Source organism: Loxodonta africana, chromosome 21 (genome assembly GCF_030014295.1).
Source record: "Loxodonta africana isolate mLoxAfr1 chromosome 21, mLoxAfr1.hap2, whole genome shotgun sequence".
Lineage (NCBI taxonomy): Eukaryota > Metazoa > Chordata > Mammalia > Proboscidea > Elephantidae > Loxodonta > Loxodonta africana.
Window position 1 is genome coordinate 58,511,316 of NC_087362.1, and position 14,738 is coordinate 58,526,053.

The 14,738-nt window shown below is 37.2% G+C and overlaps 1 protein-coding gene across 10 annotated transcripts in view; it reads left to right on the forward strand.

The window, feature by feature from the left end:
* Positions 1–14,738, forward strand: part of CNOT1 (CCR4-NOT transcription complex subunit 1) — a 119,911-nt gene that overhangs the window by 52,614 nt on the left and 52,559 nt on the right. For 9 of the 10 annotated variants that reach the window (XM_023556517.2, XM_003417028.4, XM_023556518.2 and 6 more), the window contains 12 exons: positions 2,356–2,463; positions 3,045–3,143; positions 3,554–3,622; positions 3,711–3,765; positions 4,420–4,623; positions 5,538–5,706; positions 7,479–7,605; positions 7,742–7,852; positions 10,381–10,551; positions 10,975–11,102; positions 11,616–11,856; positions 14,319–14,438. In XM_023556517.2, coding sequence (XP_023412285.1) covers positions 2,356–2,463; positions 3,045–3,143; positions 3,554–3,622; positions 3,711–3,765; positions 4,420–4,623; positions 5,538–5,706; positions 7,479–7,605; positions 7,742–7,852; positions 10,381–10,551; positions 10,975–11,102; positions 11,616–11,856; positions 14,319–14,438 — 1,602 coding nt within the window. The remainder of the gene's footprint in view (positions 1–2,355; positions 2,464–3,044; positions 3,144–3,553; positions 3,623–3,710; positions 3,766–4,419; positions 4,624–5,537; positions 5,707–7,478; positions 7,606–7,741; positions 7,853–10,380; positions 10,552–10,974; positions 11,103–11,615; positions 11,857–14,318; positions 14,439–14,738) is intronic. The other variant, XM_064273957.1, reaches the window with a different exon arrangement.

Consider the following 14,738-nt stretch of genomic DNA (forward strand, 5'->3'; position numbering starts at 1 on the left):
CCCGCCCCCGTCATTACATCACATAGCCTGTGTTTTCTTCATTTAGTAGGTAATATTATCAGAAATTATTTTTGCCGATACTTTTCTTCTTCCACTTTATGAGAGTTAAATGGACTCCACCAATCTCCTCTGCTGTATTTGCTGCACCTAAAGTAGTGTCTAGCATATATGGAAATAAAAAAAAAAACAAAAAAACCCAGTGCCCTCGAGTCGATTCCGGCTCATGGCGACCCTATAGGACAGAGTAGAACTGCCCCATAGAGTTTCCAAGGAGCACCTAGCAGATTCGAACTGCTGACCCTTTGGTTAGCAGCTGTAGCACTTAACCACTATGCCACCACGGTTTCCAGCGTATATGGAGGTACTCAATAAATATTTGTTGAGCTAGATTTTGTTCTTGTGAGAGAGGCCTGGTTAGTTGGAGAATATGTAATTCTATTTCTTACTAATCTGAGTTGGCCCCTTAAGATAGTGGTCAGCATTCTAGGAGGATACTAGAAGGACAGACTAGTTTCTGCGTTTATAGAACTTAATCAAAGAAAGATAAAAACCTGCAAAAACAGTACATTATGAATAGGTTCATAGTAGTGTTTGGAGATGCAGAGGTTTTTATTGATCGTCTGATTATATAGATTTTAACTTTCAGATGCCTGTGGGACAATGTAAAGATTAATTTTACCTAACTCACACATTTTTCTGCATGGGAAAACAGAAACTAAAATAAGTTAAATAACTTAGCCAGCTGTCACATAATTAGCATGATACAGTACAAACATCGTAGGCTTTGGAGTTGGACTGTGAATCCAGATTTTTTTTTAAATTGTGCTTTAAGTGAAAGTTTACAATTCAAGTTAGTTTCTTATATAAAAACTTAAATACACGTTGTTCTGTGACCCTGGTTGGTCTCCCTATAATGTGACAGCATGCTCCTTCTCTTCACTCTGTATTTCCCGTGTTTATTCAGTCAATTCCTGTCCCCCCTCTGCCTTCTCATCTCACCTCCAGACAAGAGCTGCCCACATAGTCTCATGTGTCTACTTGAGCTAAGAAGCATACCCCTCACCAGTATCATTTTATGTCTTACAGTCCAGTCTAATCTTTGTCTGAAGAGTGACTTCAGGGATGATTTTAGTTTGGGGCTAACAGCGAGTCCAGGGGCGTGTCTTCTGGGGCCCCTCCAGTCTCAGTCAGACCATTAAGCCTGGCCTTTTTACTAGAATTTGAGATCTGCATCCCACTTTTCTCCTGCTCCATCAGGGTGAATCCGAGTTTTTAACTCTCAGGCTAGTGGATCTTCGGCTCATGGAATCTGTTTTAAGTGTCTACCTCTTCACCTATAAAATGGGAGCAATTTTTGGTAGGATTGTTGATGATGAAACTGAGGAAGCTCAGTATATCTAGTCCAAAGTAGGTAGTTAAATATTATTTATAATGTTTACTGTAGCACGTAACAAGTATTTATTCTGCACATACATTGCTAATACGCTCTTTTCTAGACTAGATACGTAGACGTTAACACAACCAAACAAATTCCCTGTTCTCAAATAATAAACATACCAGGTGGTGGGTTGGGTGTTCGTAAGTGCTGTAGAGAAAAGTAAACAATGTGAGAGAGAGGTGATGGTGGGATAGGTTATGTTGCTATTTTAGGGAGGGTAGTCACCAGTGGCTTCATGGATAAGGTGACTTTTCAGCAGGAAACTAAAGGACTTGAAAGAACAAACCATGCATAGTTATCTGGAGCTTTCCAGTTAGGAGGAATAGCAAGTGCTAACGAATGTTGGTAATTTTGAGCAACAGTGAGAAACGAGTTGATGGAGCTCAGAGGCGTCATCCAAAGCACCGAGTGCAGAGGTAGCTGGTGGCCGGTTCATTTAGGGCCTTGTCTTTTAGGCCATTGTATAGGGTCACCGCTGTGTTAGAGAAATCACAGGTTACATTTTTAGAGTAAAAATAATAACATAGAAAAAATGTTCATATGAGTTTAGTTTGTTATACAATTGTTACCTTATAACTTTTTTTTTTTTTTTAAACTTTGTATTCCCAGTACATGTCATTTTATGCTGCCAGGTGTTTTTTGTGTAGAAGTTGACTAAAATGAAAGAGGCCTGGTTAGGCTTATATGGGGTAGTTACTGGTAGTTTTTCTTCTTCCTCTATCTTTCTTACTAGTGACTATTAGGAAGCATTTAAAAAATATTAATCATAAAATATCGGTACCTCCATCTCAGTATTTCCTACACTCATTCCAATAGGAACAGTTAATTTAACTTGGGATTTTGAGCTAGAGATTGATTCCCTCCCCCCCGCCCTCCTTTAATGTTGACTTGCAGACTTATATTTTTGGTCTTTTTAGATTGTGAATCGGCACGGTCCTGAGGCAGACAGGCATTTATTACGCTGCCTATTTTCGCATGTGGATTTCAGTGGCGATGGTAAAAGCAGTGGCAAAGATTTCCATCAGGTATTTGGGGCTCGTAGAGTTTATATCCACTTAGCTGTAATTATTTAATGAATTGTATTTTGGGCATAGTGGTTGTAGCGAGTGACACATACAGAGAGCATCCAGAAATAATCTTAGCTGGATGGCTAAAAGGTGTTCTTGGACTTCTCCTTTTTTCTGTCCTTCCCTTCTCCTGCCCAGCTGCCCTTACAGCTACGTAGTTCAGGCTTAGAGAGCTGGGGATGTGACCTGCCTGAAGGAAGCAGGAATGGGGATGTCCTGCTTGACAAGTAAGTAAGGCAGAGAGGGGATCTCATGTCCTGGGTTGAGTCTTCTTTGGCTTGATTCTCAATCTGGTAATAGTTTCTTATGATACTGTTCTCATAGTCATCTTATTAGTGGGCATTATTTTGTGGAAGTTTTTGTTTAACATCGTTACTAATTGAACTTAAAGTAGTTTAAATGGGTGTTTTAAAGAGCTGATTTGGATAACATAGAAACACACAGTTTTACATTACACGTTCATGTTCTGAGCACATCTGCTTTTTATTCGTGGGAGATGACTGTCAGCGCTAATGAAAATTTCTTTTTTATTTTTGAAGACTCAGTTTCTGATTCAGGAGTGCGCGTCGCTGATTACAAAGCCAAATTTTATCTCGACGCTGTCCTATGCCATTGATAATCCATTGCACTATCAGAAGGTTGGTATTTACTGCTTATATTCTCAGCAGTCCTAAGAATACGATCTCTTATTAAGCTTTCTAAAGAGGCCATCGACTTTGATCTCATAATGCCATGCCTTAATTTTAAAATTTCAATTAGTTACTTAGGGCTTCTATTGTAGCTTTCTAACAATATTCAGGCAGTTTGATAAAACTGTAAATCCTACTATAACCAGATTCTGTAAAAGCTTAAGCTTTATTACTGTGAAGCGGAGGTGTCAGTTTATAGGATGTTAGTCCACAGTTCTAGGACATGGCGTATTGTTTCTAGAAGCAGTATGCATTACCTTTATTGGTAAACAGCTCCATAATTGGGCAAACAGATGCTTTTAAAACCTGTTCGAAGACTAGTAAGTTCTTGTTTTAAAATCAAATTTGGTCTGTTTCAGAGTTTAAAGCCTGCACCCCACTTATTTGCCCAGCTGAGTAAAGTTCTCAAGTTAAGCAAAGTACAAGAGGTAAGTGATTTAGAAAAAAGAGGTAGGCCAAATTAGGATTAAAAACAGCCATTTAAATTCTTAGTTACTCTAACCCTTCTTGTTTCAGGTAATTTTTGGCCTTGCCCTCTTGAATTCTTCCAGCTCAGATCTCAGAGGTTTCGGTATGTTCTTTTTCTTAAAAATTCTATAGTGAAGTGAGACTCTTTAAAATCAGCTTGGGGAATCTTGAGGCTTCATAGTTTAGAAATTAAGATGGTTTTTTTTTTTTTAAAGATTGACTTCCATTGGTCTCTTTAAAGGTTAACTTTTGAAAAACCAACTAGAGATACAAAGCATTAGAAGGGGGTAGAAGGTGATTTGGTAAATGAGAAGGATGAATAGATTTATTTATAGAATACACCTACTCCTCACTAATCGGCTGTCTTGTTATCTGACGTTTCACATTTACGACAGTAGTAAAAAATTTATTATCTGACTGTTCTATGGATTAACGATGGAAGTCTGGCCGTAAGGAATGCTGAGGTGCGAGGCGAAAGTAACACAAACTGATAATTAAGGTTATGTGTCAACTTGGCTAGGCCATGATTGTCAGTGGTTTGGTAGTTATGTAATGATGTGTAGTCATCTTCCATTTTATGATCTGATGTGGTCGTCCTCCGTATTCATATAACACTGATTTTTGCATAATGACCTGGTCCTTTGGAACCTAATCATGTTGATAAGTGAGGAGTGGGTGTATATAGATACATTTTGATAGTATATGAGTTTTTACCCATTGTGGTGTGGAAATGATTTTTGGTTTACCTGATTTTTAGCCGCCCAGTTTATCAAACAGAAGCTTCCAGATCTTCTGCGTTCTTATATTGACGCAGACGTCAGTGGAAATCAAGAAGGTGGCTTCCAAGATATAGCAATAGAGGTCCTACACCTCCTCCTCTCCCATCTCCTCTTTGGGCAGAAGGGAGCCTTTGGAGTTGGACAGGAGCAGATAGACGCTTTTCTTAAGACACTGCGCAGAGGTAAGGGAGTGATCATGGCCTACAAAAAATGATTTCTTTGAATAATTAAAAACACGACAAATGCATTTTAGAATATAAGTAAAGGTAGGGATTTACCCCTGTTTTTATGTTGGTGTAGTCTTTTTGAAGAGAGCATTTTGTAATTTAAAATAACGAACCATAAAGCCTCATTATAGAAAACGTACAAATGGATATAGCTTAACCGACAATCTTGTTATATAACTATCATAGTTAAGACTATATATAAAGATATAGTCTTTTGTTTGTTTTCTTCACCCTTAGGAAGACTACATTATAATAACACGCTGTTTTTTAGTTTTTAAAAATTTTAATCATTTTCCGGTATTGGTCAGTTTTGATACACCCGCTTTGCCCCCTTTACTGTTGGCTATTGTTACGCTAAATAACTACAGGTTCTAATGTTACCATTCTTTATTTCTATGATCTTTCTTTTAGAGAGGTAAGTACTTTTAAACCTTTGGTAGTGGACTGACATTCTGTAATTTTTTTCTTTCCTAATGCTTACATAGTTTAAGCTGCATTAACTTTTTCAGTGATAGGAAATTTTCTACTTATCATTGAAATAAATAGCTTCTCATATTCTATTTATGTTTCTGATGCCTTCCTTGTGTGAGAATTGATAGCCCTATTGAGAGAATTTAAAGTAATATTTAGGGCGTGAATTGTTCATTAGACACCAGAATCCTAATATGAAAAATTAAAAGTATGCTAATAAGAAATTTTTGTGATATAAAAATATTTAAATTGGGTAACTAAAGATTGGAAAAAACTAAACTGTGCTTTGGATATGAACTTGTGAAGAGTCAGGTTTGAGGGGCTTTTAGTGAGCAAAAAAAGAGGATCGTTTGCATTTAATCACCATAGCAGTTATAATTCCCTTCTTTTTTCCTCAGATTTTCCCCAGGAACGCTGTCCCGTGGTGCTTGCACCACTTTTATACTCTGAAAAACGGGACATTCTAATGGACAGGATCCTGCCTGATTCTGGAGGGGTAGCTAAAACCATGATGGAGAGCTCTCTGGCTGACTTCATGCAAGAAGTAGGCTATGGCTTTTGTGCAAGGTTGGTAGTCAGACACATTAAATTTTGATTACTCTTGTGCCAAGTACAATTTCATTCTTTAAAATAAGTTCCTCAGATTTCTTAATGTTGTCTTTGCCTTTCAGAATTTTTTACTTCTAAAACATGTTTCACATCCTAGTTTCACTGGCTAAATTCCTACCCCCCCCACCCCCCATTTTCAAATGTAGAGATCAAGAAACTACCAGGTTTTAACCTAATTGCCAGTATCTTTTTGGGGAAAGGGGGGTGTTGACACTAATGTTTATGGAACTTGTATCACTTTCCACTTAATGTGTCTAGTTTTCTCTTCTTCCTGCAGTTTGCTCACTATGCCTTTATCTCCTACCATGTTTTTCTATTCATTTTATCCTCTGCCTGTTGCATCTTTTTTTTTTTTTTAATTGTGCTTTATTTGAAAGTTTATAGTTCGTTAGTTTCAGATAAAAAAATTTATACACACATTGTTCATGTGACAGCACCACTCTTCCTTCCACCCCGGATTTCCCATGCCCGTTTTAACCAGCTCCTGTCCCTTTTTGCCATCTCTTCTCGACTCTGGACAGGAATGCCCATTTAGTCATATGTATCTGCTGAAGCTAAGAGGCACTCTCTTCATTTTATGTCGTATAGTCCAGTCTATTCTTTTTCTGAGGAGTTGGCTTCAGGAATGGTTTCAGTTCTGGGCTAACAGAGAGTCCAGGGGCTGTGTCTTCCAGGATCCCTCCAGTCTCCGCCAGACCGTTAAGTCTGATCTTCTTACTACAATTTGAGTTCTGCACCCTATTTTTCTCCTGCTCTGTCAGGGACTCTCTGTTGTGTTCCCTGTCATGTTGGTCATTGGTGGTAGCCAGGTACCATCTGGTTCTTCCGGTCTCAGGCTGATGGAGTCTCTGGTTTATGTGGCCCTTTCTGTCTCTTAGGCTCGTATTTTCCTTGTGTCTCTGGTTTTCTTCTTTCTCCTTTGCTCCAGGTGGGTTGGGATCAATTGATGGATCCTAGATGTCTGTTTGCTAGCTTTTAAAACACCTGATACCACTCACCAGAATGGGGTGCAGAACTTTTTTAAAATAAATTTTGTTATGCCACTTGACCTAGAAGTTCCCTGAAACCAGGGTCCCCGGACCCCCCACCCCTGCTACTCTGTCCCTCGAAGTATTTGGTTGTATTCAGGATGCGTATTCTTTTTACCTGTCGGAGCACCAGAGAAAATTGTTTCACCCTACTGGTAGCACTTCCGACTATGATATAGTGGGTTGTTAATATTTTTCTGAGAAGAAGTTACGAGAGACATTCATGTGCTTTGCATTGACTTTAAGCGTAACTTTCAGTGTTTTAAAAACCCTCATATCAACCCCATTCCCACTTATGTTTTAAATAGTTTATTTTTGTGTGTGTGCCTGACATAAAGCTTGTTTTAGTAAACTCGAAGATGTAAAATGAAAAGGTTTGGATGTATTTTCAAGACTCTGTACGTATTAGAATGACCAAAGCATCTATTTTATTGAGTAAATTCTTACTGAAGATTGATGAAAATAACATGTGCTTTGTAAGAGAAATCATTACACTTTGGGCACATATTTCTTCCATTGATCTTTTAAGGTTTTTCTTATTTATGTGATTTATACATTCTTAGCTATATAAAAGTAACAAGAAATGATGCTTATCAGTCTGCCTCTGTTAGTAAAACTCTAGGGATCTCACACAAGGGCTCGTTTTCTACCAGCATTTCTTAATCTTAGTAGCATTTTTCTAAAGTTATATTTTTGTTCCAGTATTGAAGAATGTCGCAATATAATCATGCAGTTTGGTGTTCGGGAGGTCACAGCTGCCCAAGTTGCAAGGGTTTTGGGAATGATGGCTCGAACTCATTCAGGATTAACAGATGGTATTCCGTTACAAGTAAGTATGTAGAATTCAGCTGTTAAGTGAATTAATGTCCTGTGCTCTTTATTTATTAGAGTAGGCTTGATTGTTTTAACAAGAGCGAAACACAGTAAGGGTTTGGGTTTCTTTAATTCAAGTTGTATTTCTACAGAGTATCTCTGCTCCTGGCAGTGGGATCTGGAGTGATGGGAAAGATAAAAGCGATGGAGCACAGGCACACACATGGAATGTAGAAGTCTTGATTGACGTTCTCAAAGAACTGGTGAGTACATGTGATCACGGTTTTTGAGTCATGATTTTAGTATGAATCAGCTAAAGAAATCGAATTCTAATGAATAAAATTCCAGCTAAGCGAAAGTAATGTTTTGTAATTCCATAACTTTATTGGCTCAAAAAGTAATAAAGTATCTGAGATAATTATGTTCTAGAAATAGTACATAATCAACTTCAGATTCTGTTAGTGGTGGTTGGCATGCAATTCTGAAGCAGTGCAGTGCTGAAGTAAGTTGGTGGGTTGGGGGTTTGTATGTTTTTTGGGGGGAACTAATATGTTGTAATAATTCTCCCGTGGTGCTTGCACAGAATTATTGAGGAAAGGGCAGGCCTTCAGAATGTTTTCTGATAACCAAAAAAAAAAAAAAAACAACAAACCAAACCAAACCCAACCCAGTGCTGTTGAGTCGATTCCGACTCATAGCAACCCTATAGGACCCTGATAGATGTAATAAAAATACTGCCAAGTCTTGTTTATGGTGGATAGGGATAATGAAAGTCCATATTTACTACTACTTCTGGATTATTCCCAAACTAAATAATTGCTGCCACTCCCCCATGCCCCAAAACAACAAAGAACTTCTCCTAAGATGCTGAAATACCTAAATAATACAAGAGAATGAAAACTTCTCAGATATGAAAAGGGAATGATGAAATTTAATCAGTGCGAGAATAGTGGCGTCAAGATGCAATATTTTCAACCTTCATAAAATGTCAAGAAACAAAATATAATGTTAAAGAACGTATATACACATGCATAAAGTTCTTTTTATCGCATGTCCAGGTCATGTATCCTATTTCTCACTTCAGTTTTCCATGTTTGCAGCTTATAGGTAAATTCCCGTTAGAGGAAATCATGCCGTTCTATGTGGGCCCTTACTGCTACCAATGTCAGTGGGTTTTCTTTTTGTTATTTTTCTTAGCAGATGGACCTGTTATGTCCATGGTAGTAGAAGATGGACAAAGTTGAACACTGCAGTGTTCGAGCTAATCTCCTTTAGTAATACATGATCATTGCTGAAAACTTGGAAAAGTGGATAGAAAGAAAACCAAAGTAAAATGACAGTTTCATTACTTACGGATAACGAGTTAATGTGTGGTGCTTATCTTGTTAAAAGTAAAAACATGCCCTCTTAGCTAAGTTACTTCCATTTTTATACTTGTTGCCCCATTAAAAATACCGTTCTGAAAAAAGTTACAGACGAGTTCAGAATTCCATGTTACCTGGATCGGTTTTGTTCCTGATTTCAGAGAGTGAGAATTGGCTGTAAATTGAGTACTACATTGTGGGTTTGAATAGACGAATCATTTACCTGTTTTTCCTGTTCTTCGTTTTTATTTCCATGTATTAGTGTTTTCTTTACTTTTTTTTTTTTTAAGCAAAGACCAGAGGACAATTTCACAAACACATCGGGCATCTAGTTTGGTTTTTTGATTGCCCACAAAGCACGGGAGGAGGAAACCACAGGGGCATGCCCGTGGATATACCAAGCTCATCTTTCTCTAAGATAGTGCTGTTAAAACACTAAAGTAATGGTAGTGTTAAAGCCACTCCTGGAAACAAATTTTAAAAGGAAAAGATGTTTTTTCTGAATAGAAAACATTTTAAATGAAGAATGCAGAGACAATAAAAATCTTTTGTAGTAACTATTCAGAGCTGATCATACCTGATCCACATCTCTCCTGCCATCCCACCTTGAATATTGAGCACATATTCTGAATTCTTATTACTTAAAAGTGTACTCCTTTGTACTCCGAGTGTTGGCAGTATTGGCATCACATAGAAGCTTGTTAGAAACAGAAACTGAAAGGTGCTACCCCAAACCTCACTGCAGTGACTAAGCCAACATATGTCTTGTCCTTTTGTGGCTTTTTCCTTTTAAGCATAACATACTTAACTACTTTTTGCTGGGTATCTGGTAAATTACCTTCTATAAACTTGTTTTCCTTTGCTTTAATTGTGTTTTTTCTAAGGGGTCAGATACTGCTTTTTAGGATACCTTTTCATACATATTTTGAATTGAATAGTCAGTCATTTTGTCGTAAAGAATAATCTAGACCGCTTTTTCTGATGCATGCATTGAGATACTTTTAAGGGAGATCTTCAGTTAATCAAGAATGATGGTTGGGATAATTGGTTTATCTTTTGCCATTTTGTTCCAAGATAATAGAGTCTTGATGTAAAGAGAAGAGTTGCTGAATGAAGAGTTACTTATTTGCCATATTGGGGTGGGAACTATAGTTGGGTTACGTAGGGGAAGAAAGGGTTCCCCTTTTACATACTCAGAAGTTTGGAAATATGCCACAAATTAAATTGTTTGAGTACCTTGCTCGTAGAGCCAGTTTGTTCTGAGTATTAAGAATTTATCTTTCTAAATCTCTTTCAAAATGCCAGAAAGATTAGATGACTTTGAGTTTTGTGATGAGAACAACTTGATTGAATTGCACGTTTAGGTTGGTCATCAAAACATGAACCATTTGTTCATTTAAACTTAGAAATGCTTTTTTCTTCTATAGAACCCGAGTTTGAATTTCAAGGAAGTAACTTATGAACTGGACCATCCTGGATTTCAAATTCGTGACAGTAAAGGACTTCATAATGTGGTTTATGGCATTCAAAGAGGCCTGGGAATGGAAGTGTTCCCAGTAGACCTCATATATAGACCTTGGAAACACGCGGAAGGCCAGGTAGGTGAATGGTGTTCAGCTGTAGAAGGGGAACAAAGTAACGGCTCATTCCTTATGTATGGTGCCACCCACCCGTTGATTGAGATATTCTTTTAAAGTAGAGTTTGTTCTGCATGGCTCAGAAAAGCAGGATTGTCAAAAACATTGCAGGAATATTATAATTTTAATACTAGTCGATTCAGTTGAGGTGCAGTAACCGAGCTGTTTCCTAGTAGTTTAATGACATTTGTCTCTAAGGCCATTTCATTATGTACTTTTCACCTTTTGAATTATCTGTGGGTTTTGAAAGGACAGATAATTAAAATTTTAAAGAGAAACTGTCATTCGAATAGAAGATTGAGATTAGCCTAATGAAAATGTTTCTGATTTTTATAGCATTCGTGATCGTTTACAGTAGTAAGGATGTTTCTTCTCTTGTCCCAGCTCTCCTTCATTCAACATTCCCTTATAAACCCAGAGATCTTCTGTTTTGCTGACTATCCCTGTCATACTGTTGCCACTGATATTCTGAAAGCACCACCGGAGGACGACAATCGAGAAATTGCCACATGGTAAACACTCTTACTAGCTTTTTTTTTTTTTTTTAAATGATCACTTCTGCATTTTTGAAATATGAAGTTAATAGTTAACAGATTTAAGTGAGATGGTATTTTTATTGAGCCTGCTTATTTTGAGGTGGTTGTGTGCCGTCAAGTTGATTGCAACTCATAGCAACCCTGTAGGACAGAGTAGAAGTGTCCATAGGGTGTCCCAGACTGTCATCTTTACAGAGCCGACTGCCAAGTGTATCCTTTGGAGTCGCTAGTGGGTTTGAACTGCCAGCCTTTTGGCTAGTAGTTAGGAGCTTAACCATTTGCACCACCCAGCATGTATTTTGTAATGAATATTAGCACCAATTTAACCAAAAATTTAAATAGCTTTATAAAAACTTACACGTTTGCAAATGTTAGAAGGTGATAGCCACTTGGTTTTGTCTTGATAGCTGGCATCACTTCATTTGGAAAATGAATTTTGTATACTTGGATTTTCATTGATAGAGAGCATCTTCCTTCCTTCTTGTGTAGGAAGAGCTTGGATTTGATTGAATCTCTGCTGAGGCTTGCAGAGGTGGGACAGTATGAGCAAGTCAAACAGCTCTTCAGCTTCCCTATCAAACACTGTCCAGATATGCTGGTATTGGCCTTACTACAAATCAGCACTTCCTGGCACACCTTGCGCCACGAACTCATCTCTACTCTGATGCCAATTTTCCTCGGAAACCACCCCAACTCTGCTATTATTTTACACTATGCATGGCACGGGCAGGTGAGACATGACCGGTTCCTCATCTTCCCTTCGTCTTCTAAATGATTGACATTCTGTGGAGAATCGAGGATGTTAAGATAGAAAAATAAATTATTGTTGTTCTCTGAATGTATCTTTCTAGAAAAGTTGTACTGTCATAAAACCTGTTTTGTCTTTTAGAATCCTGTGGACATTAAAGTATAAAATGCCAAAGAGCAAGGAAACAAGGCAACCAAAAAAAAAAAATCAGTATTTTGAAAGTTCTATTGCTAGGGTACTGATTTCCTTTCTTTAGTTAATAATCTGTATCAGTTTTAATTTTACAGAAAAATTGAGCAGAAGGTACAGAGTTCCTCTGTCCTCCCGCTCCCTGTAGTTTTCCTTACTTTTAATACCTTGGCATTGGTGTGGTACACTTAACTACAATTGATGAACCATCATTGATACAATATTATTGATGTCCATAGTTTACATAGGGTTAACTCCTTGTACAGTTCTGTGGCTTATGCATGATGTCATATCCATAATTATAGTATCATACAGGTAGTTTCACTGCCTTAATAATGCCCTGTGTTCAGCCTCTTCATTCCCCCCACCCAGTACCAATCCCTGGCAGCCACTGATCTTTTTACTATTTCTATAGTTTTGCCTTTTCCAGAATGTCATATATGGTTGTAGTCATACAGTATGTAGCTTTTTCAGACTGGCTTCTTTACCTTAGCAATGTGCATTTTAGGTTCTTACATGTACCACATAATATCACAGTTTGGTTATCCATTCACCTATTAAAGTACATCTTGGTTGCCTCTAGTTTTTGACAATTATGAATAAAGCTGCTAAAATCATTCTTGTGTAGGTTTTTGTGTGGACATATGTTTCGACTCATTTGGCTCAACCAGTTTCCTTGGAGCTTAAGTGTTAATTATGGGAGTAGAAGCTACATGAGTAGTTTTTTTTTGTTAAACCAGTAAATGGAAGAAGATCGCAAACCAATTTTTTTTCCCTGTATTGTGTTTTAATATTTAAATTTGGGTTTCTAGGAATCCATCATCAAAGATGGAAATCAGGCAGAAAGTCATGCTTTGAGGCCTTTTCAATGACAAAACATCTACAGTTTCACAAACCAGTTTTATTGACATTATTTTGTTTTATCCAAATCAAGCATTTAGATTTCTTTTTAGTTTGTATAGAAATGCCTGTCAGGCCCTTGTGCTTTCCCCTCCTAATTTTTTAAAATGCTTTCGATCAATAAGTATCCTTTAGTCAGTTGATTTTTCTTAGTAGCCTACGTTTTTAGTTATGACAAGTGTAGAAGCTTTAAGAAAAAAGCAGTCATCTTCTCCTTAACTTCAAGTACCTTTTGTGGCTACTTTTTTTTTCTTATATTAGTTTACATATAAAAAAAAAATAAGTACCTTAAAAAAAATTAGTTAAGGCTATTATTGGTAAATAAAAAAATGTTAACCTTGGTTCCACGTCATTCAGCCAGGTCCTCCTCCTTTCCTAGAGACTTAAGTAATGTGGTAGCATTTTGTTGCCCAGATAATCTTATGTCTTCCTCACCCAGGCTGAGAGGTTGGGAGCCTTGTCCACTCAATCCTGGTTGAGTATGTCTTTCACGTAGCTCTTCTGCCACTCTAGGACAGTTATTGAAATGTGACTTGGAAACACTGATGGTAACTGCTTTGCTGTCAATTCTGAGAAATAATTTACTTAGCTCTATTTGTCAAGTACTATTTGAAGGCCTGGAGATTTAGGAGTCAACAAAACAGAATTCCTAGTCTAGCTCATCATTTTCTACCAAATAGGATTTGTTCACAGCTCTAAAATTTTGTTTTTCCATTTGTTACACTAGCGTTTAGATCTTTCAACTGAAAGTCTTTGGGTCAGTTCTCAAAAAAAGACTGTGTAAGTAACAAAACCTAGCAACATGCTCGTTGTCTTCTGGTGAAAAATATTGAATAATTATAAAACGTGAATATTTCTGTTTTTGGAAATAGCTAGATTTAAAATGAGTATACAAATACTGTTCCCAGAAGTATTGATAAACACTAAACTGTGTGAAATGAAAGGTGTTTACCTTAAAGTATTTTGTTTTTATTTATAGAGCAGAAATTTAGAATTTAATTTTAACGAAGTAATATAAACTTTATAACCTCGTGGTTATATTCTGTTTTATTTCATGTTAGAAAAGGTATGGGCAGACTTTTATAGGACAAATAAATTTGTTGAATGGCTGTATGTCCCAGGTTGAGAGACATAACTTCAATTTGGAAGACCTGGAAGTAACTTGGCTTTTCCATAAAAAATGTCACTGCATGTGTACCCTGTAATGTCATAGTCTTTGTGGCCTGTACTTAATACTTGCACTGATATGCTTGATTTTTATATAAACAAGTAAAATTAGCTGGGAAGGTGCAGTAGTGCTTATCAAAATGTTTCGGAATATTGCTCTTTAAACCTACTCACCCTCTTTCCCTTAGGGGCAGTCTCCCTCAATTCGCCAACTTATCATGCATGCAATGGCAGAATGGTACATGCGAGGGGAGCAGTATGACCAGGCCAAATTGTCTCGAATACTTGATGTGGCCCAGGACTTGAAGGTGATTTGGAGGGATAGGTTGACTTTGTTTTATTTATTAATGGTAAACGCAAAATACCTTTTTCTTCAAAAAATAAATAAATAAATAATAATAGTTTTTTTTTTTTTTTTTTTTAAAGTAACGTAAGATGCCTTAGGAATAGTGCCTGTGTAATTAGTTCATAGCTAGAATGACTTCAGATTCAGAATTTCTCCTTGTTAGGTAGAAAGGGTTGGGAAGGAGAGTGGTTGTAGGCATGGAAAAATGTGTTTTCATTTACATTTGATTGTATGTTGATTGGTCTTCTGTGGTATTTGAAAG